We start from the raw sequence: 17,854 nt of genomic DNA, 5'->3' as shown, positions 1-17,854 counted from the left end.
GTTTTACTGGCAATCTGTCAGCAGGTTGGAAGGGGATCAATTCCAATGTTCTAAGTAACCATTTTTTCTGCATAGTCTGCAAAAAGATTTTGGTTCATTTCTTTTGTTTCTGTGGTTTGGGGCTGCATTTGGTGTGATGAGGTGACTCCAAGTTGGCAAAGGAAGCAGGTTGCTCAAAAGAAGAGCTGAAAAAACAGGATGAAACCACCAGGATCCAGGGACAGGATGTGCTAAGACTAACCTGAGTATAGACTAAGTGGTTAATTGTTCTTTTCAGCTGCCAAGTAGAAAGGTTGTAACCAGTCAAGGCTAACAGCAAACTTCTGACTCCTGTACTATGCATGATTGTTTAGTTAGAGGAAAACCAAGTGATTGTGCCAAGCAGGATGCGATACAAATGTATAAAATTTTTGCCTGGGCTTAGGTTCAGGGCAGTACCTTGCTCTGAGACACTTCTTCTTACGCTTGGCCCTTGCCAATCAATAAAAGCTCCTCAAATCAGCTAGCAAGTGTGCTCAAGACTTCTTGTGTTATTTCTCACCCGGAAATACTGGCAGTGCTCAGGGCTCCCTCCTGATTCTGTACACAAGGTTTGAACTGGTCCGATCTCAGGTATTAGAACACATTAGATAGCACATTAGGGCCAGAGGGATGATACAGCAGATAGGGCATTTGCCTTGCACACGGCCGACCCAGGTTCGATCCTCGGCATCCCATATGGTTCCCTAAGCACTGCCAGGAGTAATCCCTGAGTGCAGAACCAGGATTAAGCCCTGAGAATCGCTGGGTGTGGCCCAAAAAGAAAAAATATATATATAGCACATTAGCCCTGTGTTATCTCTCCAAACACAAAAACAGCATTTACAGAGACGAGGTGCATGGCAGGTGCATGTTTGTCAGTGTGCAGATAGTTACAACATGCCAGCCGACCAAAAGCTTACATTTGGTAGACTGGAAACACATGTAATGGTGATTAGAGGACGCTCCCAAAGTTTTTGCCCCTCTCGGGGAGCCCAGCAAGCTACCGAGAGTATCCTGCCTGCACAGCAGAGCCTGGCAAGCTACCTGTGGCATACACGATATGCCAAAAACAGTACCAACGAAGGTCCTTAGTCCCTTGACCCAGAAATAGACGCCAATATGCCATCAGGCTACCCTAGCATGCGACAGGGACAAATGGAGACATTACTGGCTCCCTCTCAAGCAAATGGATGAACAGCACGGTGGCAGTGATACAGAAATACAATGATACTGAGAAGAGAAGAAGCATGGATTTAGAAGGGATGGGGTGGTAGAGTAGTAGGTGCCAGATTTAACAATATTTCCCTGCAAGGCTAGTCACTAAGGCACTCTCACTCTTCTCTGCAAACGTAAACAAAGCAAGAGGTAGGTATTGGAAGGTTAAAATGACAGCAACTACTTAAATCTTTAAACTTTGGGGGAAGGGGAAGAAACAGACAATGTAGCCAGTCAAAGTTTCTGCCATCTAATGTTGAACTATTTAGCCCCGTCACAATACCCAGTGTCAGTTATTACATACATAGGCTACAAAATGCAATATAAATATGGCCTCTTAAGGGACGAGGAGAGGGGGTGGAGTGACAGCACAGGGGGTAGGGTGATTGCCTTGCACGTGGCTAACCCAGGTTCAATTCCCAGCATCCCTTTTGGTCCCCCGAGCACTGCCAGGAGTAACCCATGGGTGAGGCAGAGTGTAATCCAAAAAGCGAAAGTAAATAAATAGATAAATAAAAATAAATAAATTAATTAATTGCTTAATTAAATAAGGGCGGGGAGAGGGAAAGGAGTAGATTGGAAAATGGAGTCCCCTTTTGCTAGAATCCCTGGGAAAAGAGACAATGAATTAAATTTTTCATTTCACAACCTCTTCTATTTCAAATACCCACTCAGTTTCTATTCAGCAATAATCACTGAGATTTTACAGATGCCCCAGTGCTATGGAAATCCATTCCTTTAAAGGTTTTACTTATTTCTGTTTCACTGGCATTCTATCCTATTATTTTTCCTCATTCCATTTCACAATAATTTTATTTTTAGGACAGAATTTCTTCTTTAGGTGGGGCAGGGTCCACAATCTGGTGGTGTTCAGGCCTTACTCCTAAATGAGGTAAGGAGACCATATGAAGTATTGCAGCCTAAAACAGGGTCAGCCACATGCAAGGCAAGCTTCCTACTCTCAGTACTATCTGTCTCAGAATTCCTTCTTGGTCTTCAACAAAAGTTTCACCCATGGTAAAGTGCCGGGCCAGGCCTTCCACATCGCAGTTGTTTGACTTTGTTGAAATTCAAGGGCAATATAGTGAAGATAATAGTAAAGACATGAATTAAAGAAACAGAAAATGCCTGAGATGTGGGTATGGAAGACACCCTCAAAGAAGAGTCACGTGTGCATTGGGTTTAGTGCAAGGGTCTTAAAAAAGTAATCTAAATAAGGTGAGAAGTATGCATAATAGATTATCAGTAACAAAATTAGCATGTTACAAAAATGTGTGTCTAATACTTTGGCTGCTCATGTATCCCATGCATCATTGTCATCTAACTATGTAACCAAAAGGGCTACATGTATACTTGAGCTTAAAGAGCAGAATAGTGAAATAGGCTCAGATCCTATTCATGGAGCATCCTCTGGTAGTTGACTGGAATTGGTTTCCAAAAGTCTCTATTTTCTTGAAAGTTGGTGAGCACAGGATATTGGGGCCCCTTTAGCTTTCTTAGTTACATGACATACTCCTTTTTGCTTTTTATCATATGTTTTCTTAGTTGCCTCTAGTATCACTGTATCACTGTCATTCCATTGCTCATCCATTTGCTCAATCAGGCACCAGTATCGTCTCCATTGTGAGACTTCTTGTTACCATTTTTGGCATATTGAATATGCCACGGGTAGCTTGCCAGGCTCTGTCATGAATTAAAAAAAAAGCAGTTTTGGCTGCCTCTAGCATAACATAAACATTTATATTCATGATCTTTCTTATTAAAACACAAATTGATACTCTTGATTAAGATTTGGCATGTAGATTTTAAATTAAGTAAAATAATAAATATTTTAGTAAAGCAATTTAAGTACCCAAAAAAATCTCATTTTTTAAATTTAGCAAAACATTAATTTTCCAAGAGATTTAGAAAGCAATTTAAGTCATTTACAAAATGGAGCCCTCTCGTGCAACCCTGTGCTCCCAAACACCAGCCACCAGGACCAGCCAAGGGGGCATGTGCCTTGGTCTCCGCACGCCAAGCCTATGCAACTACCCTTTGCCGTTCTCAATAGGTCTGTGGACCCGGGCATTAATATCCGGACTGGCTGGGGGTGTGGCCTCCACTGAAGGGGGCGTGTCATCTCCAAATGTGGGCATGGCCTTCTGAGGGGCCAATGCAGCCCCAATTGTATTTCCCATTCCCATCCCTCTTGACTCAAATTCCAAGCTTTATTTTCTAACTCTATGGAAAATGTCCTGGCCACCTAAAACTTAATTCGACAATAAGCCACTGGCCTATTCCAATTCCACCGAAAGTCCTGTGTATATAAGAAGTTGTACAAAATCCAATATAGATGAACAACTCTTCAAATGCTTCACTAGATGCCTATCATAAGTCACAGAATAATGTATGACTGAAAAGACATACTCTAGGCGCGGAGAAGGTTGACCACTGTCGACCAAGCTCATTCAGAACTCTTTCCTGTAATAAGAAGGAACAGTGCTAGTGAACTTGAAGGCTTACCTCTCTACAATCACAACAACATGAAGAAACAGAGCAAATCTCCACTACGAGTAGAGGATGAAGAAAAGAGTTCTAAATCCTCAATAGGGGGTACCCAGAAATATGATCTCTCCGACAAAGAATTCCAAGATGAAATGCTGAGGATGTTCAAGGAACTTAAAGAATCAGTGGAACAGACATACAGAAAATTAAAGGAAGAAATGAAAGAAATGGCAGAATGGATAGCTGAGAAAATACAGGAAGAAAGAGAGCAGATATAAGAAAGCTACAAAAAGAAATGTCACAAATGACGGATTTGATAGATGAAATTAAAAACTCAGTAGATCCCCTCAACAGTAGAATGTCTACAGCTGAAGACAGAACCAGTAAACTTGAAGATGAGCAGCAGAAATTGTTCAGGCAACAACAAACAATGGGAATAGACCTCAAAATAGCTCTAAGGCGAATCAAAGACCTACGAGATGACTCTAGAGCAACAACATTAAAATCATCAGAGTACCTGAAGGACAGAGAGGCAATCCCACAGAAAAAAAGCACAGTTTAAAGAAATCATAGCTGAAAAGGTCCCGGAGTTAGATAATGCAGGCATCCAGACCCAAGGAGTCAGGAGAGTGCCAGCCTAGAGGAACCCTAATACTTCAAGGCATATCATAATCAGAATGATGGATGCTGTGGATAGAGACACAATAGTGCAAGTAGAAAGGTCAAAGAAGGAAATCCCTTACAAAGGAGCACCCCTTAGATTTACAGCAGACATATCTGAGGAATCAATTAAAAGAGCATGGTACTGGAACAAACGCAGAGCCGCAGACCAATGGAACAGAGTGGAATATCCCTACACATAACCCCAAATGTATGAACATCTAATCTTTGATAAGGGAGCAAGAGATGTGAAGTGGAGCAAAGAAAGCTTCTTTAATAAATGGTGCTAGCATTACTGGACAACCACATGCCAAAAAAAAAAAATGGGTTTAGACCTCAACCTAACACCATGCACAAAAATCAGATCAAAATGGATTAAAGACCACCCAAGTGGAAACAGAAATAAATAAATTAGACTATATTAAACTAGGAAGCTTCTGCACTGCAAAAGGTACAGTGACCAAAATACAAAAATAACCTACAGAATGGGAAATGATATTCACCCAATACCCATCTGACAAGGGTTTGATATCAAGGAAATACAAGGCACTGATTGGAATCTGCATGAAGAAAACATACAACTCCATCAAAAAATGGGGCAATGAAGTGAACAGAAACCTTCTCAAGGAAGAAATCCAAGTGGCAAAAAGGCACATGAAAAAATGCTCTGCACCACTAATCATCAGAGAGATGCAGATAATAACAACTATGAGATACCACCTCACACCACAGAGACCGAACCACATCCAAAAGAATATAAGAAACTGCTATTGGAGTGGATGTGGGGAGAAAGGGACTCTCCTACACTGCTATTGGGAATGCTGACTGGTTCAGCACTCTTGGAAAACAGTATGGACGCTTCTCAAAAAGTTAGAAATTGAGCTCTCATTTGACCTAGCAATATTACTCCTGGGAATGTATATCAGAGAGGCAAAAAAAGTATGGTCAAAATGACATCTGCACTTAAATGTTCATTGGAGCACTGTTTACAATAGCCAGAATCTGGAAAAAACCTGAGTGCCTGAGAATAGATGACTGGTTAAAGAAACTTTTGTACATCTACACAATGGGATACTATGCAGCTGTTAGAAAAGATGAAGTCATGACCTTTGCATAAAAGTGGATAAACATGAAAAGTATAATGTTAAGTGACATGAATCAAAAAGACTCAGGTAGACATAGCAAGATTGCACTCATCTGTGGAATATTAAGTAACAGAATGGGAAACTAGCACCCACGAATAGTAGAGATAAGTACCAGGAGGTTGACTCCACAGCCTGAAAGCTGGCATCACATGCTGGAGGAAAAGGGAGCTCAGATAGAGAAGGGAACAGCAGGCAAATTGTGGTTCAAGGACCCACTGGGGATGGGGGATGAGCGCTTAAAGTAGACTATAGATCAAACCCAATGGCCACTCAATACCTCTATGCAAACCACAATGCCCAAAAGAACAGAGAGAACAAAAGGGAATGCCCTGCCACAGAGATGGAGTGGGGTGGGGATGATGGTGCCAGGGGTGGGAGCGATACTGGGATCATTGGAGGTAGAGAATGGGCATTGGTGGAGGGATGGCTACTCTAGCATTGTTTAGCTGAAACACAAGAATGGAAAGGTGTAATTCAGTAACCATGCCTCAAGCTGATTCACTAATAAAAAGAAATGGAGTCCTCTAAATTTCTAATTGCTAGAAATTCACTTATTTCTAGCAATTTCTATCTCTTGATGTTATTTCTTCTATATTTTGCTGAAGTTTTTGTGACCTGTTAATTGTATGCCAGCATTCTGATTGACATTTGCACAAACAAGTCTATTTTATCTTCATACAAAAAATAATCAAAACCTTTGGAAGATCAAATCAGTTAACTCCCAGTTAAGTAATATGAATGAATTCTATTTAATAAACAGAGGAAATATAACATTTTGTATCATTTTATTAATTAATAGATGATCATATTGGAAAGTAAATCATTAAATTTTAGACCAGTTTTTGTCAAAGTTACTTCAGATCATAAATGTTTGGTCATATATTCTAACAATTGCACCCAGAAGTAAAACAAAAATGGGACAGACATAGAAACATACTTTCAGATCCAGAAAGAAGTATTTGAACTCCCCAAGTTTGTAAACACACAATGAAGTTTCTTTGATTTAATTTTAAAAGTTCTGTTCCTGTGTCCTGATGAACATTATGTTCCAATATCTATATCTATCTATCTATCTATCTATCTATCTATCTATCTATCTATCTATCTGTCTATCTACCTATCTATCTATCTATATTTCAGATAGATTCTGGCTGAAATTCAAGTAATTCTGACTCATTTTTCTCAGTCAATTCAGGGCAACTTCAGAATAGGAAGATATTGGCCTGACTACAGAGGAAGACTTTTCATTGACAAAAACTGTACTACTTATCTCAGTTCCTCATGCAGTGATCAAACCCAAAGCCTGGAATTCATCCATCTCTCTTATTTCTTTATTAGTTGCTCTAAATTTAGTTGGAACTCCTAAATGTATTTTGTGTCTCTTTACTTCTCCATTTGATGTTTGATTGCCCAGATGAAGACCTGGAAATGAAAATTTTTATTAAAGTAATTGAAAATGAAATGTTGAGAAAAATTGTAGTAGGGGAAATAAGGATATCATTCCCATTTTTAAGTCTGGCTTCACCCTGGAGCCAGGAAAGTTTAGGCATAGGCATCATACACCAGAACTTGTTAATTGCTATTCTTTTTTAATGTAAAGCAGTTAAATTACATAATGTTGTATGCAACATGTTGCAATCATTTATGAATTAAATAGGCATAATTATTTAAAAATATGTACTTTTTTTACATATAATCACTGGCTAAATAGATGATGACCGACATAATTTTTAAACACTTTTATCTCAGATTGTTAGTGTAAGATTGCTGTACCAGTACAACTGGATTAATAGATCTCTCTCTGGTTACTCTCTTTCCAGCATGTGTTTTGATTGTCATCTATCTCTGTCAATTTCATCACATATAATCAGAAAAACTGCAGTTCCCATCTCTAAGGGCCATTGCAAAGATTACTATTTAATCACTAGCATAATTTTTAAATGTACATATTTTATTAGAAGAAAAACCTATGAATTTGTATACATAGACAAAGATGGCAAATTCAATTCCATTTTATTAGAATTTTTTAATTATGCAAAATATATCCTCTGGTTCATATATCTAGCCTTTTAGACCAAAATCTAGTCCAGTGAATGCAGAATCTGTATCCACAGCATGTAGTTATTCTCTTTATCCCATAAGAATTCTTCATTGAGATTATTCACAGTTTCCTTTAAAATCTTCCATAGTTAAATCAATGTGGGGATCCGGACATTATTATTGGTGGTCTGAAATAGTTTTCCTACTACACAATTTTCGAATGGCATTCTTCATCTGGGTATTTCTCAAAGTATAGATTAAAGGATTCAACATCGGGGTTATCATAGTGTAGAACACAGCAACTGCCTTATCAATCCAAAACGTAACTGCAGGTCTCATATACACAAATATGCAAGGCACAAAGAATAAGACAACCACTGTGATGTGGGAGATGCAGGTGGAGAGAGCTTTGCGCCTTGCCTCCAAACTGTGGTTCCTTAGGGAGGACAGAATGACTACGTAGGAGAACATCAAGAGAAGGAAGTTTAAGACACAAATGAATCCACTATTGGCAGCAACAAAAAGCCCTAGTGTGTGGGTATCGGTGCAGGCAAGACTGAGCAACGGGTTGAGATCACACATAAAGTGATCAATGACATTAGGACCACAGAAGGGCAATTGGATGATGAAGAGAATTTGAATGGATCCATGAAGAAAACCTCCAACCCACACCACAACCATCAACAGACCACACACTCGCCCATTCATGATGGTTGTATAGTGTAAAGGCTTACAGATGGCTACATAACGATCATAGGCCATCACAGTAAGAAGAATGACCTCAGCACCTCCTAAGAAATGTTCTGCAAACACTTGGATAATACACCAATTGAATAAGATGGTCTTCTTTTCTTTGAGTGAATCTACAATCAGTTTAGGAGTATTGACAGAGGAATAACAGGCATCAATAAAAGAGAGATAGACCAGAAAAAAGTACATGGGGGACCCTAATAATGGACTGGCAATAATGGTGACCACAATGAGCAAATTACCTACCAAAGTGATGAAGTATATAAAAAAGAAAACAACAAATATGATTTTTTGCATCTTTGGGTTTTCTGTGAGACCCAGTAGAACAAATTCTGTCACGTTGTTCCTGTTTTCCATGAATTATATGCTATGCCAAAGTACACCTGGAAAAAAAAATATTTCGTTACTACAATAGTGAATATATTAAATGTGTTCATCCTAGTAAATATTCAATATCTTTGTTCTTTTGATTTGTAATTCTTATGAGTTGTTTTCTGCTACTGTCATTGTTGCTGCTATTGTTTTATTGTTTTCTCTGGTCTGCCAGCATTTCTCCTAGGTTCCAAGGGGAACCGCTTGGCTGAATGCTTGGGGTCCACTACCAGTGACATTGAGGGGGTGCAATGGCAAGCATGTGCTCCAGTTTTTGAAGTTATATACTTGAGCACAATAATGCCTTTTAAAAAATTTGGGTCAGAAAAGATTCTGAGTTCTAAAATACTGTTTAAGTTGTTTTTTTTTTTAAATACTGTTTAAGTTTTTTCCTGAAAATTTTTCTTTCCTTTTTTTCTTTTATTTTTTTGCTTTTTGTTCATACCTGGCTATCCACAGGCTCTGCACTCAGGAATTACTCCTGGCAGTACACAGGGGAGCATATGGGATGCTGGGAATCGAACCCAGGTCGGTCTCATGCAAGGCAAATGCCCTACCCACTGTGCTATCGATCCAGCCCCTGGAAACTTTTCTTTTGTAAGAAAATTTTTTATTAGGACACAGAAGGAATTTTTGTAAGCAAACAGGGAGGAGACCATATGAATGAATACTGACAATCATCAGAGAACAGGGAATACTAGCAGGATAAAGCAGAGTGAATACACAGTGGGGGTCGAAAGGCAAAAAAACAGATATAAAGACTATCAGTGTTAAGTAGTTTTTAGTTTTTCTCTATCCATAGGAAATTGGAATGCGTGGACTGAAATTGACAGCTTAGAAAGATGACAAGACTTTCTGGATGAACATATTGTAGATTTTAATGTGTGGTTTCACTGAAGCTGCCTAAGATTCAGAAAGCCATGAGAGATCATTCAAGTTGGTGTAAGGAGTAACAGATTGTTGGTGATAAACTGCAATGGCAAATTATAGAAATTTCCTTAAAACAGGTTTTTAATACATATAGCCTAAGTCAAATAACTTCAAACAAAATAAATTACATTTAAACACTGCTTGCTAGATGCAAATCTGAGGAGCAAGTGATTTGCACCTAGGTCTATTACAAATCGTATGATGTTAAACTATTGAAATAACATTTAATCCATTAAACAAAAGAATAAAAGCCTCAGAGACTTGTGTTGATAGTAATAATAGCAAGGAAAGTAGCAATGACACAATGTTTGATGTGATCCAAGAAATTTTGTAAGCTATGGTTGATTTAGTTATTACTTCAATTTTTTTTTCTCCTTTTATTTTGAGCCACACTCAGAAGTACTCAGAGTTTACTTCTGTTTCTAGGCTCAAGGATCACTCCTGGCGGGCTCAAGGTACCATCTGGAGTGATAGGGTTCCAACCTGGGACAGCTGCACACAAAGCAAGCACCCTACCGCTGTATTGTCTCTTCAGTGTCATCCCCAAACAAACATTTAGAGGTAATTACCGCTCCCAATTTCAGGTCTTTTTTATTTTCAATGTTTTACAAAATTGAAGCAGAGAGTAAAGTTAAGGATTTTGCTTGAGATGAATCTAATTACATACAGAGCAAAGATTAGGTCAGCTAAAACTTGTTGAATCTTTACTCAGAATTCTTACCCTCACATTATATTATTGTGATTCAAAACATTGAACTGGCTATTTGTCTTTCTGTTTTCTCTTTTGATTTTGTGGCCACATCCAGCTATGGCTAGGGGTTGCTCCTTGCCTTATACTGAGGGATTAGTCTCGGTGGTGCTCAGGGGATATATAGGATATATATGCATATATATGTATATATACATATATATTCCATATATATTCCCTATATAGGATATAGAGAATCTAATCCAGATCATCTGCATGCAAGTAAGTGCTCTATCTGTGGTACCATCTCACCAGTTGCATCTCTTTTTACTTAGTGAAGAAAAATATTTTCTATTGAAAGAAATCCAGAGATGTAAGGGTAGAGATGTGAGGGTAGAGATAAAAAGAAAAAGAAAGAGAGAGAGAGACATGTTCGATACAGCACACACACTTCATCAGAGGGGAGAAGAGCCAGCTCTCTCTTTTATAGAACCAAATAATTATTATTATCATTTTATTACTACTTCACATTCAGTACAAATAGATGCCAGATGCATACATACACATGAATACATATAAGCAAATAATGGCATGCTTGAACTCTTTCATATTAAGAAAACTGTGGTATTATTGAAAGTTACCCTTTCTCCACTTCTTCAAATCCAATTCCCCTGGTGTCCCCCTGCCCCTCCAAAGCATGTGCCTCATACATGATGAAAATGACTTTTAATGGTTGGGTGTTTGGGTTGGAGACTCAAACAGATCAGACTAGAATCCTGATTCTTTCCCACTTGTATCTTTTGGTTGGGAGGATGAGGAAAATATTTCCTCACACATTACATCCTACAAGATTGGCACTGTGGCAAAGTGGCACTGTCGTCCCGTTGTTCATCGATTTGCTTGAGTGGGCACCAGTAACGTCTCATTGTGAGACTTGTTACTGTTTTTGACATACCAAATACACCATGGATAACTTGCCAGGCTCTGCCGTGCAGGCGGGATACTCTCGGTAGCTTGCCGAGCTCTCCGAGAGGGACAGAGGAATCGAACCCTGGTTGGCCGCGTCAGCGGTTGGAAGCTTGTGGGGACCAGAGAGTAGAGGATAGAGAAGGGCAAGTATGACAATAGTAGCAAACCATAATGCCAAAAAGGAGAATGTGTGTGTGTGTGTGCGTGCACGTGTGTTTGTGTGTAAGAGAGAGAGAGAGAGAGAGAGAGAGAGAGAGAGAGAGAGAGAGAGAGAGAGAGAGAGAGAAGAGAGAAGAGAGAAGAAAAGTGATTGCAATGGGATTGGAGCAATAGCACAGAGAGAGGGCAGGGTGTTTGCCTTGCATGCAGCCAACCCGGGTTCGATTCCCAGCATCCCATATGGTCCCCTGAGCACTGCCAGGGGTGATTTCTGAGTGCAGAGCTGGGAGTAACCCCTGTGCATCGCCAGATGTGACCCAAAAAGAAAAAAAAAAAGAAAAGAAAAGTGCCTGCAATAGGCCAGGGGGAGGGAGCCTGGGTACATTGGTTGTGGGAAATGTACACTAGTGAAGAGACATTTACAAAGTTAAGTTGTTAGAACATTATATAATTGAAACCCTATCATAAAAATCTTTGTAACTGTGCGTTTCTCTGTAATTAAGTTAAAAGAAAAATAATTTTTAAAAAACAGAGTTAATAATATTAATGCACTGTTTGGTTCTGAGAATTGCTCAAAAAAACATGAACATGTTCAGCCCAGAGTATGGACACACAGAGAATTTTTGTCTCTTTTTTGAATATCTACATAGGAGAAATAATATATATTAAATGATAATACTTGTATAAATTTAACTAGAAACTAAGCTTAAGAAAATATTTCTTTATCTGTACTATTTAAAATGTCACATTGGGATCTAGAACGACAGTTTAGTGAATAGGATGCTTGCCTTGCGCAGGGCCAACCAGGGTTCTATCCCTGACACCCCACTTGGCCCAGAAGCTTACCAAAAACGATAGCTCTGTGCAGAACTGGGAGTAAGCCCTGAGAACAGCCACATATGTGGCACAGTAACAAAAAATAAAATATTAAAAATTAAATGGGCAACATGGTATTTTATTTATGCTGATGACTTTAGAAAGTTTCCTCATAATATGGGCTAAGACTAAATTCTGCTAAGTCTACATTTACTATTAAACTTGCCCATTTTCTGGGTATAAAATATATTACATTTTGGCTTCATTTCTGATCAGTCTTTATTACAAGAGGAGGTTTTTCATGGCACCTGTTGTCAGCAAATGAAGTTTTACAATTTGCTTAACCTCCATGAGCCTCAATGTCTTCAAAGGTGAAACGAGGTTCATGATACTTCGCCAAATATTTTTTGAAGAAGGGGTGACAATGAGATGCTCTCTTGTTATATTTGAAGATGCTGATACATAAATGTCACTATATGTGCAAAATAAACTTCAACATTACAGAAAAACTAACCTTATAGTCGTCGATGATGATACTGTTGTTTGAAGATGTTCAGAAACAATCCCTGCACCAAACTGATTTTCTCTTCTTTTAAGTATTTTTCAGCATTAAATATCTATGACACTTGTTAGAGATGAGGCAAATAATTTGGCATAACTTTGGTGTTTATCAAGAAACAGTCATTTTATAAATAAAAAGCTTTCCTCCTAGGCAAAAGCCTCAAGACATCCTCAGAAGAAATCTGGGATTTGAACTGAGAACTAATTTATTTGAAATACTGTGGGTAATAATCTTCTATAAATAACTCTGCTTCCATTGGCAAGAGAAAGGCTATATGGAAGAAACCCATTCAAACGTGTCATTGTACTCAGGATGAATTTTCTTTTCCAGAGTTGTGATCGGCAAAAATCAGTGTCACTTTGCATGCATTGGTATTTAAAGAAATTTCCACAAAGGTCAGGGACCTGATTTTACACTGGCTACTTTCTCTCCTAGGAATTAATTATTCTAACAATGAACGAATGCCTACCCTCTTGTCAATATTAAACCTTTTTCAGTAATCCATTATTAATTGCTTGAGAGCTAAACTAGTGAGAGCATGAGAGTGAAGGCTGCTTTCTGAAAACAGCAGGAACTAGTGAGTTATAGAGAGAATGGGAGAATGTTTCCCGGGGTATGCAATTAAAGGGAGGTAGGGAACCAAATGTCAGCCAATGGAACAAATACATAACTATAAAATAAATCATTTCTGAGGCAAAAGATGTAGTACAGTGGGTAGAGTACTTCCCTTACATGCAGCCAACCTGGGTTCTATTCCGAGCATCATATATGATCTGGAACTTTCCAAGAGTGATCACTGATGGAGAGATAGAAGTCATCCCTTAACACAATTGACTGTGGACACAAAAAGCAAATAAGTAAATAAATTAATACAACAAAATGAATAATTCCTAATAACCTAATAAACTTGTTAGTGACTATAACTAATAATACTATATTAATAACGTGAAGATTGGAAAAGGGATAAGTCTTAGAAATTCTCAACACAGAAAAATGGGAGTGAGGGCTAACAAGCAATGATCAGGGGACCAGGAACCATTCCTAGTGATGCTCAGACAACTGGAATGGATGGTAGAGTGCTTGGATCACTGACCCTGTATGACTTCAGTCTAGTGCTCCTGAGGGCTACTAGAGTTACATTCTGTGGTGCTTGTGAGATCCCGGTGATATGGGCTCAGTTTGGGACCCAGAGCATTCTCCAATGTTGTGGCACCTGCCAGCAAGGATTCTTCACTGCTGAGTGTGGCAAGATGGCACTGGGGGTGGGCAAAGGACGTGACTTCCAGGGTCAGGGGCAGGTTGGGAGCCGGGATGGATCTGCCCGGTTCCAGTACCCCCCTGCGGTTTGGAGAAACAGTCCTGGTCCCCACATACCAGAGCCATGCTTGTAGAAGTTCATGGTTGCTGGGATTCCAGCTCGGGGCTTACTCCTAGATCTGAATTCAGGGATAACCCCTAAAAAGGTTCAGAGAACCACATGGGTTGTTAAAGGATCAAACTCAGGTCACACATGTGCAAGGTAAAATGCCCTACACTCTCTACTATCTCTTTAGCCCCTCATTCTCTTTTTTTTTTTTAACGTTCCTTAGTAACATGATTTCTCTCTACCAGGATCTCTATAGAAATAAACAATTAAATTTCTTATAATTTTAAAACTGAGAATAGTTTTATTTGATTTATTTTTCTAAAAATTTTAACACATGATCAATCTTTTTTCTATCAGAATGGCAGATTTTATTATCTTGAAAAACTATATTTTAGTAGTTCGCTTTTTAATGTAAATGTGTATTTATTTTCCTTCAGCTCATAATATTCCCTATATTGGTATTCCATGTTTTCTCAGTATATATTTACATTTTATATTAATCTATAGAACATACTCATACTTATTATTATGGACTGGAGCGATAGCACAGCAGGAAGGGCCTTTCATGCGGCCAACCTGGGTTTGATTCCCCCGTACCTCTTGGAGAGCCTGGCAAGCTACTGAGAGTATCCTGCCCCATGGCAGAGCCTGGCAAGCTACCCATGGCGTATTCAATATGCCAAAAAACAGTAACAGCAAGTCTCACAATGGAGACGTTACCGGTGCCTGCTGAAGCTAATTGATGAACAACAAGACAACAGTGCAGTGCTATTACTATTATTATTCTATTTTGTATGTGGGAATATAGGAATGGAAATCCAGCATGTTTTGGTTTGTTTGGGTTTATTTGATTGTGTCAAAAATTGAATCCAGATCTCTGGAACATAAGAGGTCTCTGTTCCAGAGGTCTGGATTCATATAAACTCTGTCACATTTTCTCCAAATCCTTCATAATAGTTTCACATCTTAGTCATCATGTTTTCCATTCTTTAATAAGTTCTCAAATAAATATGCCTGCATATTTATGTTTCTAGTGTTAATTTTTCCCTTCAACTACTTGCTAAAAACTGTGCTATCATAAGATTACTTCTCTAGATTACTTGCTATACCATCTTTCACCTCATGTTTTATAGAATTTCAATTTTTTCACTAAATCTGAAAGAATAAAGGTTTCTTGTAATTCCATTTGTCATTCATTAAACTTCTAAAAATTAATGCATTTACTTATACATGTCTCAAGATTCAAATATCAAGTATGTATATGCATATCTGTTTGTATATATACTTGTATATATATTTCTGCACACATATAAGAGAAACAGAATTGACACTTAATCTTGGAATCCTTAATGCTACCTTACTGCAGCAAATAAATAAGTAAAATAAATGATAGGGAATAGAGACTCTCTTGGATTTCCCTTCCTTGTATATGTGTGATTATATAAACTCAAGTTCTCCCTTTCTGACATTATTCATTTTATTATTTGGTGGAAGGTGGCTCTTAAGCAGTGCTCAGGAAGCCTGGTGGTCCTCCCAACAATTCTCACACAACTTGGATGTTGTATCAGTACAAGAGCCCCAGGATGAACTCTATGGTACTTGGGATGACGTAGGCCAACCCAGAGGTGATTAGGGACCTTCACGACAGCATTTGGTGGTGCTTTGGGGGAAAATATTTGGATCTGGAGATCCAACCAAGGTCAGAAACATGCAAATTAGTCTTCTATCCCTGTACCTTCTTTCTAACCCACTGATTTTATTACTAATTCAGGTGTATTTGGTGACAAAAAGGAATTGCTAAGTAATGGAGAACAATGTATGCGGTCAAAGAAAAAAAGAATACAGTTGAATTAGATTCATTAACTACATCTTAATTTTATTGCTGACATAAGTATACAACTAACAAAGCCACTGATCCCTTTAATTTTATGACTGTGACACATTGAAATAATTACACAAGAAAAAGCACAAACATTGAGAAGACTGAAATAAGTTCAACGTACTGTTGAATTGAAGTAAAAAGTCAGGGAAGGATTAGAAATACTTCTGTCTGTTAATGGATCTGCAAAGGATGAATTATACAATGTTGAGATGGTCATAAATGGGAGGGCGCAGATAATCTAATTAAGTTGGTCTTTTTACATCTCAATGAAAAGGTCTCTAGTCAAAATAAATAACAGGCTGGCTAGACTAGAAATTGGGGCATAGTAAAAAGAATCCCTTAGGTAGGCAACTTCCTCTTTGACTCCAGGTGCATAACTGGATGGAGGGCAGTCTTTCTTTGCCCCTCATCTATGTTCTGAAAGAAAACACAGAGGCAGTTCTCTCCCATTCCCACATGGATGTGGCTAGAGACCAATCATAGCTGAGAGGACAGGGAGTTGCTGGACCACAAGCCACAAGAGGAGATTATGCAGCCCCAGTGACTGACTGTGAGCACCAGTGACAGAGCAAGAGAGGAAAATGAACTTAAAAGGATGATGTACCTGGGAAGTGTGTAACCAGCATGATACCAGTATGAGACCTGAACATAGACATCGGGGAGCCAAAATTACCTTCTTAATGCTGTCAAATTAATAACCATAACTTATTAAGCATCTGGAATATGGTAAACAGATTTATAATATTCTACACAAGAACCCATTCAGGCAAAAAACGCATTTTGACAGTTGATACATTCATGTGGACCATAAAACACAAGAAAGAATTTTCAACATGTATAGGGAATGTTTATGACTCAGTTTAGCAGGATGAAGGGATACAGTGTAACACAGAAGTAAAAAGAAGGAAAAAATTAATATCTAATATGAGTATCTGGTTGTCATGTTCCAGGCTAAAATTTTACATCTATGAGCTAAAGTATTGTTGTGTGGCACATATGTACTTATGTACTATGTATAATGTTACTCATTTTGTAGATTTTGGAAAAATGCAAGTACACATTATTAAAAAAAATATCTGGACAATGATAAAAAACATAGAGTCAGTTAAAAACTAAAAGTTGCTGAGCTAAAGTTTTACACTGTAACACAATATTTTTATTTAAAGAGCAAATTGTGAGATTAGCATATTCAAGTTGCACCAGTTTGGGGACATATCTGGTAAATTAAGGAAGAGATCAAATTTTATTTAAAGGAAAATATGTTTCCACAAAATTTTGGGGAGAGAAGAGTGTTATGATCAAAGAACTAGCTTTGAAGGGTTTGTCTGCAATCATGAAATCTAAGATGTCACCATGGAACTAGATCAATTCTTTCACGTGTGTATGGCAGGGAAGTGTGAGTGGGGATGAGGCAACAAGTAGAGTAGTAGGAGAAAAAGTGTGGACATTGGTGGTGGGAAATGTACACAGGTGATGGGATGGGTATTGGAACATTGTATGACTAAGACTCAAACATGACCGACTCTGTAACTCTATCTCAAAGTGATTCAATTTTAAAAAGTGTAAAAAATAAAGAAATACAATTGCATTTCTCACTCAGTTATTCTAAATAACACACACACACAAGAAATTTAATGATCTTTAAAACTCTTTAAGATCACATATGGCAATCCGAATCAATGTCACTGTCTTCTCATTTCATCTAATACATAGACATTTGCTCCAGTCCCCCAAGAAAAATCTAACATCTGAAAGGATACATGGAACCCACGAATGAAAGTGCTTCTCTTAT

At 38.3% G+C, this 17,854-nt stretch overlaps 1 protein-coding gene across 1 annotated transcript; it reads right to left on the bottom strand.

The window, feature by feature from the left end:
• Positions 1-7,745: 7,745 nt before the first annotated feature.
• Positions 7,746-8,678, bottom strand: LOC101546346 (olfactory receptor 4C46-like). The gene has a single exon (XM_004621616.2). The coding sequence runs from the start codon at positions 8,673-8,675 to the stop codon at positions 7,746-7,748; it is 930 nt and encodes a 309-aa protein (XP_004621673.2). The 5' UTR covers positions 8,676-8,678.
• Between the last annotated feature and the right edge of the window lie 9,176 nt (positions 8,679-17,854).

This window comes from Sorex araneus, chromosome 6, assembly GCF_027595985.1.
Source record: "Sorex araneus isolate mSorAra2 chromosome 6, mSorAra2.pri, whole genome shotgun sequence".
NCBI classification, from domain to species: Eukaryota; Metazoa; Chordata; class Mammalia; order Eulipotyphla; family Soricidae; genus Sorex; species Sorex araneus.
The sequence above is the reverse complement of the archived record's forward strand: the minus strand, read 5'-3'. Positions and strand labels throughout refer to the sequence as shown.